General features: G+C 40.9%; 1 protein-coding gene across 1 annotated transcript in view; it reads right to left on the bottom strand.

Moving 5' to 3' along the window:
* Positions 1 to 21070, bottom strand: part of TENM3 (teneurin transmembrane protein 3) — a 117574-nt gene that overhangs the window by 63260 nt on the left and 33244 nt on the right. Inside the window, exons 3-6 of the mRNA XM_033215751.1 lie at positions 20281 to 20427; positions 4510 to 4726; positions 3370 to 3489; positions 2546 to 2807 (exon numbers count right to left, since the gene is read on the bottom strand). Of these exons, the coding sequence (XP_033071642.1) occupies positions 2546 to 2807; positions 3370 to 3489; positions 4510 to 4726; positions 20281 to 20427 (746 nt within the window). The remainder of the gene's footprint in view (positions 1 to 2545; positions 2808 to 3369; positions 3490 to 4509; positions 4727 to 20280; positions 20428 to 21070) is intronic.

Genomic DNA, 21070 nt, shown 5'->3' with positions numbered 1-21070 from the left:
GATGGGCCTGGGGAGGAAGTATTACATTGATTGAGGTTACAATGAACTTCTTAAAGTTTTAGCTCAAAGTTGGCTTGACCATTTCACAATGAATCCCTGAGGTGTTGCTACTGCAACATCTTTGCCTGTGAGCCTTTTTGTTTTTTTGTTATCCTAGACCTTTCTGGCTCACCTCTTGTAGTCTCTATCTGTACTCCCTCCCTAGATGATCTCCCCCAGTGCTTTATATTTACATGCAAATGACTCCCAAATTTACCTCTTTAGTTTCAACCTCTTTCCTGGACTCTACTCTTCCATGTCTACTTCTACCCTCAAAGACTTTTGTCCAAGTCACCAAAATTTCTCCTGTGGACAACTGAAGTTGCTTCCTAACTGGTCTCCTTGTTTCCACCCTTGCCCAATATAGAATACTCTCAGCACAGAAGTTCCTTAAAGGAGGAAATCAGTGAGTGTTACCGCTCTGCTTAGACATCTTCAGTGGCTTCCAATTCTTGGAGAGTTATTTTTGCCATGGTCTTCAATGGCTTGTGATTTATTGACTGCTGCCTTCACTCCAGCCATGCCGTCTGTCCTTTTTGCCACTCCTTGAACAAGCCAAAAATCCCCTTCTATTTTCAGGGCTTGTTCTTTTACTTGCTTAAAGTTTGTGCTGAAATGTCACCTTATTGAAGAGATTTTCTCAAACTCTACTACATAAGATCATACCTCTATCCACTGTCCCCTGCTTTATTATTTTTTGGTAAGTCTCATCGCAACCTGATGTATTTCTGCTGACTGCCTCTCCCCACTCATGAGTTGGGAAGCTCAGTGAGAGCAGGTACCTCCTCTGAGTGGTTTACTGCTTTGTTCCCACATAACAGCACCTGGTACAGAACAGGTGTTCAATAAATATCTGGAGAGTGAATATGACAAAGCTGCTATGTGCTAGTGTATTTTAATGACCTCAGATTTTTCCTTACCTCTTTACGAATACAGTCTATTATTATTATACACGTATTTTTGAAACATGGTCTCACTCCTGGCGCCCAGGCTGGAGTGCAGTGGGACTCATGGTTCATGCAGCCTTGACCTCCCTGGGCTGAAGTGATCCTCCCACCTCTGCCTCCTGAGTAGCTGGGACTACAGGTGCATGTCATCATACCTGGCTAACTTTTTGTATATTTTATAGACACATGGTTTTGTCATGTTGCCCAGGTTGGTCTCAAATTCTTGGGCTCAATCCATCCTCCTGCCTTGGCCTCCCAAAGTGCTAGAATTATAGTAGTGAGCCATGCCGCCTGGCAAAGTCCATTATTATTATACCTAATGTCCTGCTTGTAAGATCTGAAAGTCACTTCTAACTGGAAACATGTGGGATGGAACACAATCCTCAGATGTTTCAGTAGACGTAACGAATGGGGAACGCATGGCTATTCCTTAGCAAGTTATATTAATGAATATTTTCTGTCAAAACTACCTTTTCCAAAACACTTTTTACTTACAACAATAATTAAACAGTAAGTTATTGAGACTAATAGCCATGTGCAATAGTGAGTGGTGTCAGTAGCACTTGGTACGATGTCAGTCAAGCTGTCAGGTACATTTAGACACTAAAGTTTTTTTTCAACAAATAAATAAACAAGCAAAGACATTATTAGTGATTGAGTTGAAGCTATATTTTCATTTCACTATTACTAATAAATATGTAAGATATATCCTGAAGAAAAAGTATTTTGTTTGAGTAGATCTTTGAGAAATAACTAGATAAGCCAGGCGCGGTGGCTCACGCCTGTAATCCCAGCACTTTGGGAGGTGGGCGGATCACGAGGTCAGGAGATCGAGACCATCCTGGCTAACAGGGTGAAATCCCATCTCTACTAAAAATACAAAGATTAGCTGTGCTGGTGGTGGGCGCTTGTAGTCCCAGCTACATGGGAGGCTGAGGCAGGACAATGGCATGAACCCAGGAGGCGGAGCTGGCAGTAAGCTGAGATTGCGCCACTGCACTCCAGCCTGGGTGACAGAGCGAGACTCCATCTCCAAAAAAAAAAAAAAGAAAGAAAGAACTAGATATCCTACTATAACAATAGCTACTCTAGGACACACACACACACTATAATTCATTCTATAGAATTACTTAAAGATAACACTGGAATTCTATAATCCATGTTTTTTTTTTTTTTTTTTTTTTTTTTTTGAGACAGGGTCTCACTGTGTCGCCCAGGCTGGAGTGCAGTAGTGTGATCTCAGCTTACTGCAAGGTCTGCCTCCCTGGTTCAAGCAATTCTCCTGCCTCAGCCTCCCAAGTAGCTGGGACTACAGGCGCTCATCACCATGCCTGGCTAATTTTTTTTTTGTATTTTTAGTAGAGATGGGGTTTTATTATGGTGGCCAAGCTGATCTTGAACTCCTGACCTCATGATCTGCCTGCCTCGGCCTCCCAAAGCGCTGGGATTACAGGTGTGAGCCACTGTGCCTGGCCTCTATAACCTATTTTTAAGATTCTCTGGCAAAACATGATCTGAAGATCTTGTAGTTACAAGTACTGCCTGTGAGAATATTTTACCTGTGTTTCGGGAATGATGGGACTGTCTTCAGGAGAAGATCTGAAAAAGGTGGATAAAGGTGATGACACAATGATGGGATTTGGCCTCACAAATCCACTCAGATCACAGCTGGGAATGTCATTCTCTTCTTTCTTCATGACTAGGGTATCCATCACATAAAAGACATTCCATGGAATCCACACAGTATGATACTGAGTGAGGAATGGGGATCGTTCAAACACCAAAGTGAGAGAGGCCCCACCATTTGCCACCAAGTCAAACCTAAGAAAAAACAAAGTCTGCTTAGTGAATTGTCTGGATCCCACAGAACTACCAACACACCTCTCCTTAAGTTAATATGCTTTATAAGGAAAATCAACTTTTTCTCCCAAATTTTATATGAAATAGTTTCAGATCTATAGGAATATTCCCAGAGTTATACAATAAATACTCATATGCCCCATGTGTATTCACCAAGTTCACCAACTTTTTTTTTTCAAATTTGCTTTCCATGGACTCTTGTTTCAGAACCATGTGAGCTCAAGTTATAGACTTTATAAAATATTATCCCTAAAGATTTCAACATGCATCTGCTGAGATAAAGAGCATTCTCCCACAAAACTACAGTACTATCACCATGCCTTAGAAAATAAAATCAACTGTTGAAGAAGTATGTGCATATATGACTTTAAATCTCTGCCTATATGTACTGTCACAAGTTTCTAGAGTCTAAAAGTTGCTGCATTTCCACATTAAAAAGGACAATCAAACATGACAGTGGTACAGGAAGATCTAGTTTTTGTATTTCAAATCCTTCAGAGACAGTGTGGTGGGACTAACTCACATTCCATCCTGGCGGGTAATAGTATATCCATATTCTGGGTAATGGAAAAACGAGACATTTACTCCAATAAGTGGAGTTCCATCAGCAGTCAGTACTTGGCCTCTGATGACAGATGCAAGGCTGTTGGAGAAGTAGAAGAATGAGAATGAACATCTGTCTTTTCAGGCCAACATTATCATGATTTATAGATAATTCAACCTAAGGATAAAATAACACTATTCTACGCAATCAATCGTTATTCACAAAAACCAGACCTGAAATACTCCCAAGACAATGTCCCTTTTAATTCAGTGTAATTCATATTCTTTAAATGCCTTCTGTTTATCCTGGGTTTTAATTTGTGGCAATCTGTTTTTTTGGAGTGTTATCAAGACCAATAATTTAGAGATGAATTTTTAAAATGATAAACTCTGGGCTTTTTTCATAAGTCATATACATGGTGCTCACATGAAGAAAAGTAGACTTTCCAATTAATTCTGAGGCAATCAGTAAATCTTCAGGGACCAAGAAGTATAAGATTTAAGGGAGCAATAAGGAACATTTTTGTACAACAACTTTTAATCAACTGCTGGCTATAACTGCATTAATGCTGTTAAATTACTGCAGACCCAGGAGTTCTGCTGTAAATCATCTTCTTTTGCTCAGTGAGACACAAGACACCTGCTTTCACTTACTGGTTTATTTTCAGGTCATTACTGCTCTGTAAAGCACCAGTCAAACAGCTTATGCAATCTTACTGCCATGCCGTCAGCAGTTCCATTACATTAATTCATAATTTATATCATTTAGTGAGCTCAGCTTAAAAAAAAAAAGGGCACTTCTGTTTTGCCTTTTGGGGTCTTTTCATTGCTTCTTTTGAAACATTTCCAACTATGCCAACAAAATCAACTAGTTAAATGAAGATTTACTGACTCTTTAATGTAATGTCCTGTTATGTCTCAGGCACTGAAATTCACAAAGTATGTGAACTGTGTTAAAAATGCTTGAAATGCAAAGTTTGGTGAGGACTTTGCAGAAAGAGGAAAAACTGTATTTAAAAAACAGCAGTTTCCTCAAGCTCACAGTCATGAGTATTTCACATAAAGTATGTAACTGTTGATAACATCATTACAAATCTACATACAGAAAAGAAGCATTAACCTCTTATTGAAAGGACTTTCTCCAGGTATAACATGGGTGCTATCAGATCCTATAAGAAAACTGACTCGATCATAAAAGGATTTGGCAGCTTGCTGAGAAGGCGACTGAAGGCTTTGGCTGATGATGTCCTGAGGATCCGGCAGGCCCCGACAATACGGCTGATTCTGGCAGGAACTCTGTAGGCAGCAGTCGGGATCCATGCAGTCAATGAGTCCATCTGTAGAGAGAAATGTTCCCCAGTAAGGGAATTCTCCTTTTGATGCCATAATGTAGAATCAGTTTTGTTTCTTGACTGTTTTTTTTTCACATCAAGTCATTTTCCACTGACTATCTGATAGTAATTTCTACGAGGCATACTTTTTGAAACCAGAAGAAACAGAAATACAACACAGTCATACGCCACATAATGACAGACTGCATATAAAAGGGTGGTCCCATAGATAATAATGCTGTATTTTTATGGTACCTTTTCTATGTTTAGATACACAAATACCACCGTGTTACAACTGCCTCAGTATTCAGCAGAGTAACATGCTATACAGATGAGTAGCCTAGGAGTGTAGTAGGCTGTGTCATCTGGATTTGCGTGAGTGCACACCACGATGCTCCCACCATGATGAAATTGCCTGACAACACCTATCTCAGAACGTATCCCCATCATTACGTGACATATAAATCTACTTGCATCTGTGTTCACGGAGAGTAAATATTTGGATTAGAGATGGCTGAAAAGAATCATATAATGTTTGTTCTGAGTAAGAAATAAAAAATTAGTGATTAGAACAATCTATTAGTAGTAGTATGAAGGCATATGGATTAGTTATAAGTAAAGCTACTCAAATATCCTATATTTTAGAGACAATGCACTAGGAGTTAGTGTGTATGGTAAACAGGAATCTATGTAGGATGAAGCTCTAAAATTTGGGAGAGGGTCAGAAAGTGAAGTTTATGAAGTGTAGCAAACACAAATCAATATAAAATGAATGAGACTACCCAACCACCTTTCAATAAAATAGCTCTTCTGGCCGGTGTAGTGGCTCACACCTGTAATCCCAGCACTTTGGGAGGCTGAGGCAGGCATATCACCTGAGGTCAGGAGCTCGAGACCAGCCTGGCCAACATGGTGAAATCCCATCTCTAAAATTAGCCAGGTGTGGTGGCAGGTGCCTGTAGTCCCAGCTACTCAGGAGGCTGAAGCAGGAGAATCACTTGAACCCAGGAGGTGGAGGCTGTAGTGAGCCCAGATCGCACCACTGTACTCCAGCCTGGGCAACAGAGCACAACTCTGTCTCAACAACAACAACAAACAACAACAACAACAACAAATAGCTCTTCTGAGGAAGGTTAAGTGTGTTCCAGATAAAATCAGGCATTTCCCAAATTTTAAACAAGAGCCTGGACTCCTAGAATACACCAACTAAAATGGAGGTATTAATTAAAATGTGGTAAATGTAAATCGGCCATAATATTAGAAATAATAAGAAATCCATCATGAAAAACTGACCTATAGTATTGATGACATAAAGAGAATAATGGATGAGAAGAATTTGCCAGTGCTTTCTCCAGGAACATCAAAAGGAAACTACACTCAATGGCCCATGTAAGTATTCTGTTTAAAAGCTATAACCATCCATTAGCAGTTGAGTGTTTCAAGTTATGATCATTTGATAACATTATCCTTTAAGGTCAGGCTTTACTGACCAGTTGAAAAACATGAATTTTTTTTTTTTTTTTGACTGAGTCTTCCTCTGTCACCCAGCCTGGAGAGCAGTGGCATGATCTCAGCTCACTGCAACCTCTGCCTAACTGGTTCAAGTGATTCTCCTGCCTCAGCCTCCTGAGTAGCTGGAACTACAGGCACCTGCCACCATGCCTGGCTAATTTTTGTATTTTTACTAGAGACGGGGTCTTACCATTTTGGCCAGGCTGGTCTCGAACTCCAGACCTCAAGTGATCCACCTGCCTAGGCCTCTCAAAGTGCTGGGATTATAGGCTCAGCCACTGAGCCCAGCTGAAAACATGAATTTTTATCTCCTTGGTAATTACATTTATTGGTATTGATTAATAAAAGTATCAGTTTCTGAAGACTTTAATCTTAGGAGAACTGACAAAATAGTTTTAAAATCTTCCAACTGAAGTATCAAGTGTGGGTATGACTCTGATAGCAAGCTCAGCTGAAAATATCTAGACGACCATTATGTTTTATTTACACAATTAAAAAATATCTTTTTTTTTTTTTTTAAAAACTATCCTAGCCATTGATTTACGTTAGGCTATTCTTATTAATAGAATATTAGCTTGCCCCTTCATGATTTGACAGCAAACTGAGATAAAAGAAAACAGACAAAGTTGAATTAAATTGCCCACTCTAAAAGGCAGGTCAGCAACAACACAGGTAAGGTAAGAAACAGGACGTGAGGAGGCCTGGCTCAGCACGTCATTTTGGCCACCTGAAAAAGACATGTAGTGGACACTGTTCTTTCCTAGACCCATTTCCCTTTCTCTGGGCAAGAGATGAAACTTTTTGTTTGCGTATCTGGCCTTCCCCACCTCTCAGGCCATGTGCATAACCTTCACTTCGTGTTTGGTTCAGAAATGTTCAGGTGACCTAACATGTCTAACAAGAGTGAATTTCAGGAACAATCTAAAAAGAGATTCTTACCCCTCAACCAGGCTTGATCTGTGAGGCTGTGTGGCTGGGATTGCTGCAGTCACCTTGCTGCTGTTATAGAAGCCGCTGGGAATGGAGCCATCCCCAGGCAAGCAGAGCAAGGGCTGGAGGAAAAACTAACAGGTCAGACACAGACACAAAAACCTTTGAGGTTTTTGCCAGAAGCTGTACTTGACCTCCTGGGCTTTTTAGTTATAAAAATGAAGGCATTCCCTTTTTCCTTAAGTCTGTTTGAATTAAATTTTCTGTCACCTGAAACTGACAGAGACCTAGCTTATCAGAGACAGTAACTAAAAATCTCTTCACTAAGTTGGGGGGAGTGGGGAAAGGCTTAATAAGTGAATACCTGAGTTAAATTTATGAAGTTGGACTCTTTTCACACTAATAGTTTAAGTTTTTTGTAACCACAATTTCCATACACATGAACATGTGTGGGTCAGGATTTCTGATAAGCAGATCTGATGACACAAGTTTTCCTGATAGTATATATATTTTCATGTCTGTTATATTTCTAAGACAATGAGTTGTTAATCATTTGAAACTGCATGTTTATTTCTCTGGAAAAAACTAAAATCATGTTTTAAGATAATCAAGCCGGGCGTAGTAGCTCACACCTGTAATCCCAGCACTTTGGGAGGCTGAGGCGGGTGGATCACCTGAGGTCAGGAATTCGAGACCAGCCTGGCCAACATGGTGAAACCCCATCTCTACTAAAAATACAAAAAAATTAGAGGGGCATGGTGGTGGGTGCCTATAATCCCAGCTACTTGGGAGGCTGAGGCAGGAGAATTGCTTGAACCCAGGAGGCGGAGGTTGCAGTGAGCCGAGATCGCACCACTACACTTCAGTCTGGGTGACAGAGCAAGACTCCAACTCACAGCAAAAAAAAAAAAAAAAAAGAAAATCAAATGAAACTGAATTTGGAAATTTCATATACATTTATCAAAATATTACTTTCCTAGGCAAAAGGGCATGAAGATGAAAAATGCATAAATATTTCTCAATATTTCTAGTGGAAGAAAGACAACAGTACGCTATTGGCTTATTTTTCATGAGGATATATAATAATAATGTAAAACATTTTTCCTCCCTCTCTCTAAAAGAAATAGAAGCATAGTTGTTAAGACTTGGACTTCTGAAGTAGTAGACTGTAGATCTACTGCTCCCATATCATTTCTGGCTTCAAAAAAACAATTAGCTAGGCACAGTGGCTCACGTCTGTAATCCCAGCACTTTGGGAGGCCGAGATGGGAGGATCACTTGAGCCCAGTAATTCAAGACAGGCCTGGGTAACATAGCGAGACCCTATCTCTACAAAAAGTTAGAAAACTTAGCCAGGTACGGTGGTGTGCACCTGAAGTCCCAGCTATTTGGGAGGCTGGGGTGGGAGGACCACTTGAGCCCAGGAGTTCGAGGCTGCAGTGAAGGATGATCCCACCGCTGTGCTCCAGCCTGGGTGACAGGGAGAGAACCTGTTTCAAAAAAAAAAAAAAATAACAAAAACCCAAAATAACAAACAAATGAAAAAATTTTAAAAACTTCAACCTTTGCATCCCAATCATAGTTATATGCTGATGTTTATGGGGAATCTTTCAAATGTGTTTTATGATATGGTACCTTTAGTTCTTACTTGATGGATTTAGAATGGGTGCATATGCTTGGGAGAGTAACAACACAAATATCTGATATTCTTGCAGGTTTTCCCTTGTAGTCATTCTTCAACAAAAGTAGGAAAGACTCAATAGGAAAAGTATTTCCAAATATTATATTTTATCTCCATTAATCTGGTAAATTAAGGGTTACGTGCTCCTTACCCTCTTCTTCCCCGCCATAATGCTCCCACAGTGACTTCCCTTAGGCAATAGATGGTACAGTTGCCAAAGAGGAATGCTCAAATTTAGTCATTCATCTTTGTTAGTTTATAAAAAGCAAATGTACATCTGGCATGTAGTCTGCAGGTCATAAAACTGCATGAGATTGACACTTTCTGAACTAATCAGTTGGAAATGCATTTTTACAAGCCTCTCTGCTAACATCAATCAGAGAAAGAATCTCATTTTCAACAGCCAAGGTGCAGGGACACCCTGTTTGTTATTTTTCTGCAGAGTTTATCAGTAACTTGCCCAAGCAAGTGACGGATGGTTATGAATCTGGCTTCCTATAACTTGAGAAAACATTTTTCATTTTTTGGTCTGTATTTATACAGCAGCTAAGGCTATCTAGTATAACTAAGTTGATTACCCACTTGCCCAAATGTATAGTGTAGTAAAATTGTCTTTGTGGAATAGCTTTTCAAAAATCATTGAGATTCCATTTGAGTTTCAGGAGTATTAGGTTGGTTTAAATTTATATTGGTATAGAAGCCATATCTAATAGCATTAATCATAAAAATCTACATAAATCAGAAATGCTCAAAACCTGCTGAATAATAACTGCAGTGATCAGTTAAGAGCCTGTCTTTCTTCCGTTCAGGCTTTGCAATCTACGTGGTATTCTGATGTAAACTAGATCATACTGTTTATGCTTTCCTCCGCTCAGTCCGTAATATTATTGCTCTCGTTAGCTTTTCTGTCCATTATTTTTAAACATGCTCTTGTCTTTCTTTGTGCATTTTCACTGGTCTTTTACAGTGGCTGGCAAAGTTATTTTGTAGAGCAAAAGAGTAAATACATTCAGCTTTGTGGGCCATATAGTCTCTATGGCAACTGTTCAACTCTGCCTTCAATATGTCAATGAATGGGCATGAACGTGTTCCAATAAAACTATTAAGAAAATCAGGCTTTGGCTCAGAGGCCACAGTTTGCCAATCCCTGGTCCCGCTTCAAGGTCTCTATCCTGTCCTATTTCCTATTCTTCTTTACATCACTCTTGATTTTTTTTTTTCTGGCAAATTTAAACAATATACATTTTGTTGGATTATTAAAACTCTTAACTAAAGGTCTTTTCCTAGGTTACCTTCTGTGCTGGGTTTACGCTGCTTGTCAATACTCTCACTTTCTTCTTTCAAGGAGCTATGGATATTTTTATTTGTTTTTCAAAATCTTGGTTTATAGACTGGATAAAAAATCACGACTTTTCTTTTTTACTCAAATGATCATTGATACCCACTGTCCTTCCCCACAGTATTTGGTACTTCCCCCCACGCCTCAACCTCCAAGTTTCAAGTCTGAGTTAGAAATTCCCATGTAATATTTTATTTGTGCAATTCAGAATTTTAGAAGTATACAGGTGTAACTTTTGTTATTCTTTTCTGTCATATTCTGTAATATGCATGAAACAAACTGAAATATGCATTCATTTCTGGATTGGGATCATGCTAGGTTTTCCACACATTCTTGGTTGTCTACCTTAGTGCTCTCCTGGTGACTTCGGACCTCATGTTCACATCATTTCAATGCTACTCATTAAAATGCTTCCTTTACTTGGTCTCCATTGCCTTCTGAGTAAAGTCACAACTCCTTAACATGGCTTATAGACCTTTTACCACATTCATTTCCTCTGCCTGGAGATCTCTAACCTTCTCTCTTACTTCTTCATATAGCCCTCAATTCCTTCAGCCCTCAACTCCAGGCTGGTCATTCTCCTGAAATGCAAAGCCACCAACTGCCTTCAAGATATCTGGCTTGGATATTGCACGGGCATCTAAAGCTTAACATGTATAATATGATTTAACATGTCTGTATGTGATCTTCTCCTCCAAACACGCTGCTGTTCAACTTCCTATTTCAATGAATGGTTCCACCATCCACCCCACTCAGCTTCTCAAAGTAGAAACCTGAATGTTATCCTTGACTCCTCGTCTCTTCCTTTTTTCTCCACCTAATCAAGCATCAGCTGCTTTTCTTCATCTCACACCTCTCTTGAATCAGTCTTTCTTTCTCTTTCCCCAAAACTACCCATCAGGCCACCATGGTCCTCTTTTGACAAATTCCTAACAACAGTGTGTTTTCCCAGGTTCCAGTCTTGCCCCAACTATCCATTCTTTACATGTTAGCCAGAGTAACCTTATAGAAACCAAATCTGATCATATCACTTCTCTGGCTAAAATGCTTCCTTTACTTGGTCTCCATTGCCTTCTGAGTAAAGTCACAACTCCCTAACATGGCTTATAGACCTTTCACCACATTCATTTCCTCTGCCTGGAGATCTCTAACCTTCTCTCTTACTTCTTCATATAGCCCTCAATTCCTTCAGCAATCATCTCAGACAACTGTCTCATTAAGCTCCTTGAGGCTCATCTAATTCGCTACCCATCCCTACTGTCGTATTCCCAGAGCCTGGCACACTTGCTGGCGCCACGTAGGCACTTAATACATTTGCTCAATGAAGGAAAAACTGAATTAAGTTCTTAAAGATTGTTAATTGTAAACAGTTAAAAAGGCTTAGAAGCCTAAGAGAGATGCCCCGTTTTTCGTCTATCATGCTTTCCCTACCCTCAGACACTACGCTAATCCTTGAATTCCTCTTTCTTTTTTACTCCAATAGGTACCTAAAAATGTTCTTGATTAATTGAATATTAAGCAATCCACAGAATTATAAAAAGTATTAGAAGACATTACATGAAATCCTATGTATAATACTGTCTAATCTCAGAAAGGCTCTATTTAGGAAGACATGTAACCCAGAAGTCATGACTAAAAAGATAAACCTCAGACACATTTATGTCATATCAACTGAAAACTTCTGCATGCACCATAAATTACAAAGTTAAAAGACAAGTGAAAACCTGGGATAAAATATTTGCAACACACCTAACAAAGAATAAGTGGAATATATAAACAGTTAAAAAGAAAGTATCAAGCAGCTCAACAGAAAAAAAAAAAGAAGGGAAATAAATAAGCAATTAGCAAAAAAAAAAAAAAAAGAAAGAAATATAAAGATCATCACTCTAACTAGTAATTAGGAAAATGCAAATTAAAATGATAAAAATGGGGTCATTTTCATTCATCAGACAAAACTGATATTTTTCATTTTGTTGAACATTTTTGTTTACTTACAATGACTACATATAGACTATAAACACCCTCAGATTGATGAAGTGTACAGTGGTGAAACCTACTTGCAAAGCAATCGAGCAGTAGCTATCAAAATTAAAAATGAAAATACCTTTTGAACCAGCACGTTCATCTCTAAAGATCCATCCTAAAGAAATATTTGTATATTTACACAAAGATTTATATGCAGATACACACTCACACCCACACACAAATTCACTACAGATCTGTCTCTATACGAAGAGCAAAAAAATTACAAACAATTAAACTATCAGTGTCGCAGTGGTGAAATTAATGAGTATACCACGTTTCCATTGTGAAGAATGAGATGGGCCTGTATGTATGGGCATGAAAATCTCTAAGATATCGTCCTTGGTAATTTAGAAGTGTTCATTTAAGTTTAATAACATAAATTGCATATGAATTCACTGAGGAAAAAGCAGAAAGATGCTCACCAAGTTACCGATGGTGGCTAACTCTTCTGACAATGAGAGTGTAGTTATCCGTATACTAGGACTCCTCATAATACCCCTTGCCTTAATGCAGGGGTTCTTAACCTGGAGAGACGTGGAGCCTGGAGGCCTGTTTCTAAAGAGATGCCATGCAGGGCCCACGTCTACATTCTTAAGCTTCAGGTGGCAGCTGATGGCCATAGGTGTAAAACAGAGGGGAGACTTTTAGGCCGGGCGTGGTGGCTCATGCTTGTAATCCCAGCACTCTGGCAGGCCTAGGTGGGTGGATCACCTGAGGTCAGGAGTTCGAGGCCAGCTTGGCCAATGTGGTGAAACCCCGTCTCTACTAAAAATACAAAAATTAGATGGGCCTGGTGGCTAGCGCCTGTAATTCCAGTTACAGGAGAATTGCTTGAACCCAGGAGGCAGAGGTTGCAGTGAGCTGAGACTGCACTATTGCACTCCAGCCTGGGCAACAAGAGCGAGACTCCGTCTCAAAAAAAAGAGGGGAGACTTTTAGTGACAACCCGTGTGGCTCTGATTTTCCTCTTCTTCTAAAACCCAGTAAGATGCAGTGGTTAAACCTTATGTTCCTTGAGTTCCAGCAGGAAGCTACTGAAGTCCTTTGCTTTACAGGGCATAAGCTGGATTTTTTTCCCCCAGAATGGGATTCACTATCCTCTAAAAATTCTGTGGATAGACAAAGGGTTCAGAGTAACCTACATCTCCTCCTTCCTTTAGATAGGATCCAGCAGAGTCTTTCAAACTAACAGTAATTCTCCCCCAAACCATCATCTACCTGAATCATACAGCATAATGCTCTAAGACTCTGAGCACCACTCTATGTCTGATAATATCTGGATTCATTTTGGGAAATACTTGTGATCTCTTGTAATTTTTTCTTTTTTTTTTTAAACTCCCTCTCCCCCGCTTCCTTTCCAGTGCTGTTTCCTGCCATTTCATTATTTTTTATTTTTAAATCTGTTTTTAGAGAACGTAATAGTCTATCTTCCTGCAAGATTTTTAAAAATCCTATTTTCAAACGTTTCCTTATTTTCATTTAGCAATCTACAAAAATAGATCTCGCCATTCATTACACTCATTCTCATGTTTATATTAATACTTCATCCATTTGTTTTCAATCCTTCACTCCCCTTTTCTACTGATAGCACATTCCTACTTTTCCTTGCAGTTTGTTTTGTGTGTGTGTGTGTGTGTGTGTGTGTATGTGTATGTGTGTGTGTGTGAGACACGGCCTCACTCTTTTACCAAGGCTGGAGTGCAGTGTCGCTATCATGGCTCACTGAAGAAGCCTTGACCTCCCCAGGCTCAGGTAATCCTTCCACCTCAGCCTCCTGAGTAGCTGGGACTACAGGCGTGTGCCACCACGCCCGGCTGATTTTTATATTTTTTGTAGAGATGGGGTCTTGCTATGTTGGCCAGGCTGATACCAAACTCCTGGGCTCAAGTAATCCACCCGCCTCAGCCTCCCTAAGTGGTAGGATCATAGGTATGAGCCACTGCGCCCAGCTTTCTTGCAGTTTGAATTGTAGTTTTGTTTCTTTTGCTTATTCATCTAATTATTTATTTGTTATTTCTATCTTTCTTATTTTTGAATAACCTCAGTTGACTTATACTTTCTTCTCAACTGTCATCAGCCCCTACAGACTTGGAAAAAAATAGCCGTTTTAGGTATATCTTCCTGATATACCCCAACAAAGTAATAATCCTAAAGGATAAAAGATAACTCTAGGCCTGGCGCAGTGGCTCACACCTGTAATCCCAGCACTTCGGGAGGCTGAGAGGGGTGGATCACGAGGTCAGGAGTTTGAGACCATTCTGGCCAACATAGTGAAACACTGTCTCTACTAAAAATACAAAAATTAGCTGGGCGTGGTGGCGGGCGCCTCTAGTCCCAGCTACTCAGGAGGCTGAGGCAGGAGAATCACTTGAACCTGGGAGGTGGAGGTTGCAGTGAGCCGAGATAGCGCCACTGCACTCCAGCCTGGGAGACAGAGCGAGACTCCGTCTCAAAAAAAAAAAAAAAAAAAAAAAAAGGAAAAAAGAGAACTCTATTTGTTTACTGGTCTTCTTCTTGGAAGGAGTTATGCTTTAGTATTCCATCATTCTTGCAAAAAGTTTAGTATGAACCTTTTCAAGTCATTCTTGTGCCCTCAACCAGCCAGTCTCCAGGATAGTGCTTGAGTCTCATGCTTCAGGTACCCACAGGGGAGCTGGCCACTGGAGGACGAGACAGGGATGCAAGGTGTCAAAGGAAACTGACTGGATCTCCCTCTGGAGAAGATAGGAGCATGGTAACGACTGCCAGGGACAATGCATTGTGGAGAAATCATCTTGTTAAAAAAGGATCTTAAGTTTCCATAGAGCTAGAATTATCTCTGGCAAGCGATTGCCTTTTGGTGCTTGCACAGTGAGACCATCATTTGGAGAGCTATTTAAAGTCAAGCAACCCCTTGCTGAATGAGCGTCTTCACAGCACGCTAAATAAAAGCAATGATGCTTTTAAAAGTATATGGGGAGAATGAGATAGCTGCTTGCTAACCTTGGGCACAAAAAGCACATCAGAGGTTCAGCACTGGTCTTCTTGTCAAGTCAAAAGGCTATATACCTTGGCAAGGAAGGAGGAGACAGAGAAAAGATTCCTTCTGAAAGTGACAGTCCATCAGCATATGAACCAGTTCCTGCAGTACACGGTCTGACTGTACTAACACTGAATGCTATGGAGAGCTATTCTTATTCCTATAGTACACTGTTCTTCTGCCTGCCCAGCATCCAAGCCCCTTTCTTCTGGTGACAGCACTTCAGTTTTCCTTTAGGCAGGTGACCTAATTCAGACCCATGAGAGTCAGGCTCAGGCCCAGGCCCAGGCCCAGGCCACACATAACCATGAGGAAAGGTGCCTTCTTTGTGGCGGAGTTATTAGGAAGAGAAGTGTAGACTCAGAGCTAGTGTTGGCCTTTTTGGGGAAGAGATGGCTTGAGAATGATTCTAAGGTAGAAGAAAGCAGAGTTAACAGACGAATATATCTAAGGTTCTGGTGTCATCATTTGAACACCTGGGTGCAACTGTATCTGAATTTTTTAGTGATATAAGCTAATAATTTTTTATTATATAAAAATTATTATATAAAAATAATGTTTGAGTTCAACTTCTCACATGTGCGACCAGGGTCTTTCCTGGTACGAATGGTCGAGTGGGACCTTCAGAAAAGAGGTTTTCCTGTTGAGGGGCGTGGAAGTCTGTGGAAGGGCTCCCTGTGCGACAGGGTAGACTTCAATGCGAATGGCCGGTGAACAGGTACTCGAGGAACTGAAGACTGTGGTGGACTGTCTTAAACCCCACTCCAGATTGCACGTCCTTCAGGAGTGAGCAGCTCCCACCTCTTCACCTTCCTATTCTCTGGTCTCAGCAACTTCATGATCAGAGTGTTTTGGGATATGAGCAACAAATGGCTCAATTTAGGGGACTGTTGTCTTTATAAGTAAAGTTGGAGTTGAAGAAGAAAGATTTACAAGCCACGTGTAGATACTGGTGATCATTTGCTTTAAAAGCTTTCTCAACTAGGATAGGACAGCAACTAGTTGCTCCCAAAATGTCTACGTGCCCCATCTGGTGAGGTTATCCACAATTATCTGGTCCAGTGAGAATTGTTTCTGATTTCCACAGTGTGACTTAAAACTCTAGTAATCCATTGCTTGCCTTTGTCAAAATGATCTGCTCCCAAAGCCCCTATTTAGTACTTGGAGCTGGCTTTGAGAAGCAGATGAGGGGGATACCTTGTTGATTTCCGAGAGAGTGGAGATCTTTGTCAGGGCCCTTATGACGGGTAACAGATTGCCCTTAGCTCTGAAAAGCTACAGTCACCCAGCACACATGACAGCTGTTTGTTTGAAAAGAAACAAGGACCTATTGGAAAGCAGCACAGGGGTTAAAAGTGGCTGAAGGTGAGTTGCCCCATCTACGTTCTTCCTATTTCTCATAAAGAATTCCCTTCCAAAGCAGCTTTTTACAGATAAAGGGGAACAGACATACATAAAGGCAAGGAGGAACACCTATTTAGGGAGATTCAGCTGTTTAACATCTCTGGCATTCAACAGCGGTGATGGGGCAAACCTGACTGGGTGAAGTCAAATTTTGCAAGGGAAGGAAGATGCTTCGCTTAAGAAGATATTTCAAGATCTCCCTGTATGATGGATGTCTTTTCTAAAATTTTTTGGTATTTCGTCTTTAGTTCCGGGAATGGTACACAACTTCCTTTGCTCTTCTTTTACAAACACTGTGTTCTATAAAATTCCTCAAACTATAGTAGCTATTTATTGGAAGTGTTCAATTTCTGACTAGGGCCACACTAGACTCTTCACCCTCTCCTCCTGAGTTACGTAATATGCTAAATCAAGTTACTTAGCTACTCTCTGGATAAGTCACCATTTTGATACCAAACTTAGACAATGGATCTATAACACTACAGTCAGTCACCATATATCCTAGAATTTCAGTCTAATAAAATCCAGTCTAGGTCTAAATAAGGACTGGATTTATAGTTCTTAAACACTCTGTTAGATTGTCTTCATAAAATTGACATCCTTCATTGCCATCTTTCGTGTGTTGATTTGGGGTTTGGTGTGAAAAATACTGTTTTTATACATGTAGCTTATGCTTAAGTTCAAAGAACCTGCTGACTTAGGTTATAAAGCATCCAGGTTACAATCTCAGGGCATAAGAAGGCTGGCACTGAGATTTCTTCTTAGAAGATCAGCAAAATTAGGTTAGGGGCAGGAATACAAATTATGTGAGATAAGCAGAGAATCCGCAGGAGGTCTTCTGTCAGCTCAGATTTCCCCTCCGAGAGGGGAGCCTAGAGATAGCATAGTTTCATGCTAATCAGAATAAACAAAGGGGAATGAGGCCAATTCACAGTTGATAAATTTTGAGGAAAAGGAAAACCTCTTTAGCTGATAACAATACTAAAGAGTTGATTAGCCCCTAAATTAGTCGGCAGTGTCTCTGCAGACTGGGTCCTGCAGCCCGCTTCCCTCTGAGAGACTCTGTAACCTCCTCAATGCAATCTTCTCTTAGAAGTAAAATCTGAACTATAAGATCAAGGAGAAAGAGAAGCTCTCCTTCCTCCCTAGGCAATAGCAGCAACGGAGTAGGGGGTTCTTTGGGGGAAAGTAATGAAGACAGGTGCCATCTGTACTGTGGTTTTGAGAGGATGAATGCTGCCATGTCTATAAAGCACACGGTTAAGAGGAGTCAGGGGCAACAAGGTATTACTAAGCAGGAAAAGCTGTGAAGGCTAGGGGCCACCTAAATCTATCAGGAGCGGAAAGGAAAGGCTTTAGCTCAGAATTTGCGGCTCAAGTTTCTTGACAGTCCGAGAGAAAACAGTGAATAGTCTGCTAGAAACTAAAGGAGAGAATTGCAGCGCCTTGTCAGAAGGATAAGGCACAAATAACATTTGCTTTGAGAATGACTGTCAGCCCAGGCTTGTGTGTGTATATCTGTGTGTGTGTGGTGTATATCTGTGTGTGTGTGTGTGTATATCTGTGTGTGTGTGTGTATATCTGTGTGTGTGTATATCTGTGTGTGTGTGTATATCTGTGTGTGTGTATATCTGTGTGTGTGTGTATATCTGTGTGTGTGTGTGTGTATATCTGTGTGTGTGTGTATCTGTGTGTGTGTGTGTATCTGTGTGTGTGTATATCTGTGTGTGTGTGTATATCTGTGTGTGTGTGTGTGTATATGTGTGTGTGTGTATCTGTGTGTGTGTGTGTATATCTGTGTGTGTGTGTATCTGTGTGTGTGTATATCTGTGTGTGTGTGTATCTGTGTGTGTGTGTGTGTGTGTGTGTGTTTTGGGTTGGAAGGGAGGTTGAGGGGTTGGTTCTGGTCGTTCTGTTTCCTACAGAATAGTAGTTGAGACCCTCTATAGGTATAGAAAGGTAAAGGCTATTCAAGCTTCTCTAACAACCTTCTATGAAGTTCACTTAGTCGAGATGAGCACTTTTGAAAGCGAAAGAAGGAAAACTGGATAATACTAGCTGCTACTTAGAGCAGGCGCTGTGTCTGGCAATATGCTACATACTTCACATGCATTTTCTCAATCCTTTCAAAAACTCTTTTATTGCTACTTTATAGATGCAACAATTGAGGTTAAAGTGATTACAAATTTTGTCTGAGGTCACATAACTACTACATGGTTCAGTGAAGATCTGTGTGCTCCAAAACCTACACTCTAACCAATGCTTTATCGTACATGTGTGCAGTCTCAAAACGAGCAGGGAGAATGGCTGGGACTGGTGGAGTGGTAGGGGAACACAACCTAACCCACAGGGCAAGTGGCCATGGAGCTCCGGAGAGGAACTACAGCCCTCCTAAAAATGCAGTGCTAAAGCTATGTCAAAACTGAACAGCTGGCCGGGAGCGGGGGCTCACGCCTGTAATCCCAGCACTTTGGAGGCCGAGGTGGGCGAATCACCTGAGGTTGGGAGTTCGGGACCAGCCTGACCAACATGGAGAAACCTTGTCTCTATTAAAGACACAAAATTAGCCAGGCGTGGTGGCTCATGCCTGTAATCCCAGCCACTTGGGAGGCTGAGGCAGGAGAATCACTTGAACCCAGGAGGCAAAGGTTGTGGTGAGCTGAGATCACGCCATTGCAGTCCAGCCTGGGCAACAAGAGTGAAACTCCATCTCAGAAAACAAAATAAAGCTGGGTGTGGTGGCTCACGCCTGTCATCCTAGCACTTCGGGAGGCCGAGGTGGGCAGATCACGAGGTCAGGAGATCAAGACCACGGTGAAACCCCGTCTCTACTAAAAATGCAAAAAATTAGCCAGGTGCGGTGGGCCTGGCCTGTAGTCCCAGCTACTCGGGAGGCTGAGGCAGGAGAACGGTGTGAACCCGGGAGGTGGAGCTTGCAGTGAGCCGAGATGGCGCCACTGCACTCCAGCCTGGGCGACAGAGCGAGACTCCGTCTCAAAACAAAACAAAACAGAACAGCTATCAGAGCCAACTATTCCATCACTGGAGAGGTAATCACCAACTCTCACTCTATTCCCTGAAATTAAAGTAGAGTACATGGAGGCCGAGCTTAGTGGGGAAAATAATTATTCTTAACCCAGGGCTTCAACTAGGTGGAATCTCACCATCTTTTTAACCAAGTATCAAGTTAAGGATAAAATGTCACTAGAGTACAGCTTCCAGGGGACTGTTCTCTGTTACTGTTTTGTTTTCTTCCATCCATGCCTTTCAACAGAAGAGGCTGGAACATTCTTTGCATCTTTTGGAATGTTAGTTATTAAAACACTGCTTTGGAGCTCCCAATTCACAGAGCCCTAAATACTGTGGTTGAGGAGAAGAGTCGCCTGGGGACCAGGAAAAGGAACAGAGAACAATGGACATTATGCAGTAGCTTGGTTACCTTGCCTTTTCCCTGAACGATAATAATCTTGCATTTGTTTCAGGAAAAATGGACAGCAAAATCATTCTATCAGCACTCATACATTTTTCAATCGATCGAATCTATGGGGATCACGGTTTTCTTTTTTTTGGCAACGGATATCTATGTACTCACTGTCACTTATGAACCTGTGCTCTGGCACAGACTCGTGTTCATGCTCAGCATTTCTTACCTCCTTCATTGTCCTTGCTATCTGTGCAGAGAGTCTCCATGGCTACATCACAGCCCGCTCCTCTCCATCCAGGCTGGCACACACAATGCCAGCCATTTTGGTCCAGGGTACATCTTCCATTGCTGTTGCACAGACCAGGACAACCCTCTGTCGAGACAAAGAAGGAAAACACCAGTGATTTGAGTATTGAGTTTTTGTACCTAAAATAAACAGATAAGGGACACTTAGTGGGAACAGGCCTTTAGAAACAGCACAAATACTGTAATTGCACATGGATAGAAACAGCAACATTATCTATACAATCTAATTCTTATCCAAGTGGCATCTTTGATTGGCCTGACCCTTGAGACACCACTTACCTGTGCAGGACAGAAATATATGCAACGACCCACTCAATAGTTGCAGGCCACAGGACAGAAATATATGCAACGATCCACTCAATAGTTGCAGGCCAGACAAAATTAACTTACATTGTTTTCTCTTTAGCAAAGCAACAAGGTATATGGTATGGTGTGGAAAAGCGTCTCAACAAAATAATTTCAGAATCCCTTGTCTAGATTTGTAATCTGTTTTAAACATTACTGGTCGTTTATCAGGACATGCCTTCTTAAAACACCTTGTTGCTTAAAAAAATTCCCTCAAGCTCCAAAAGCATGAAAGTGGGTATAAGGATATGAATGATGTTAAAAAGAGAACATGAATTTTATCTGGCCTCAGAGTTGCCGTATATTCATGTGAAATTACAGTGCATTAAATAATTGCACAAAGTATAGGCCAGTATTAATGACTA

The sequence above is a fragment of the Trachypithecus francoisi genome, unplaced genomic scaffold (genome assembly GCF_009764315.1).
Source record: "Trachypithecus francoisi isolate TF-2019V2 unplaced genomic scaffold, Tfra_2.0 Lachesis_group1, whole genome shotgun sequence".
Classification (NCBI taxonomy): domain Eukaryota; kingdom Metazoa; phylum Chordata; class Mammalia; order Primates; family Cercopithecidae; genus Trachypithecus; species Trachypithecus francoisi.
Note: the sequence above shows the minus strand (reverse complement) of the source record. Positions and strands in the feature narration are given on the sequence as shown.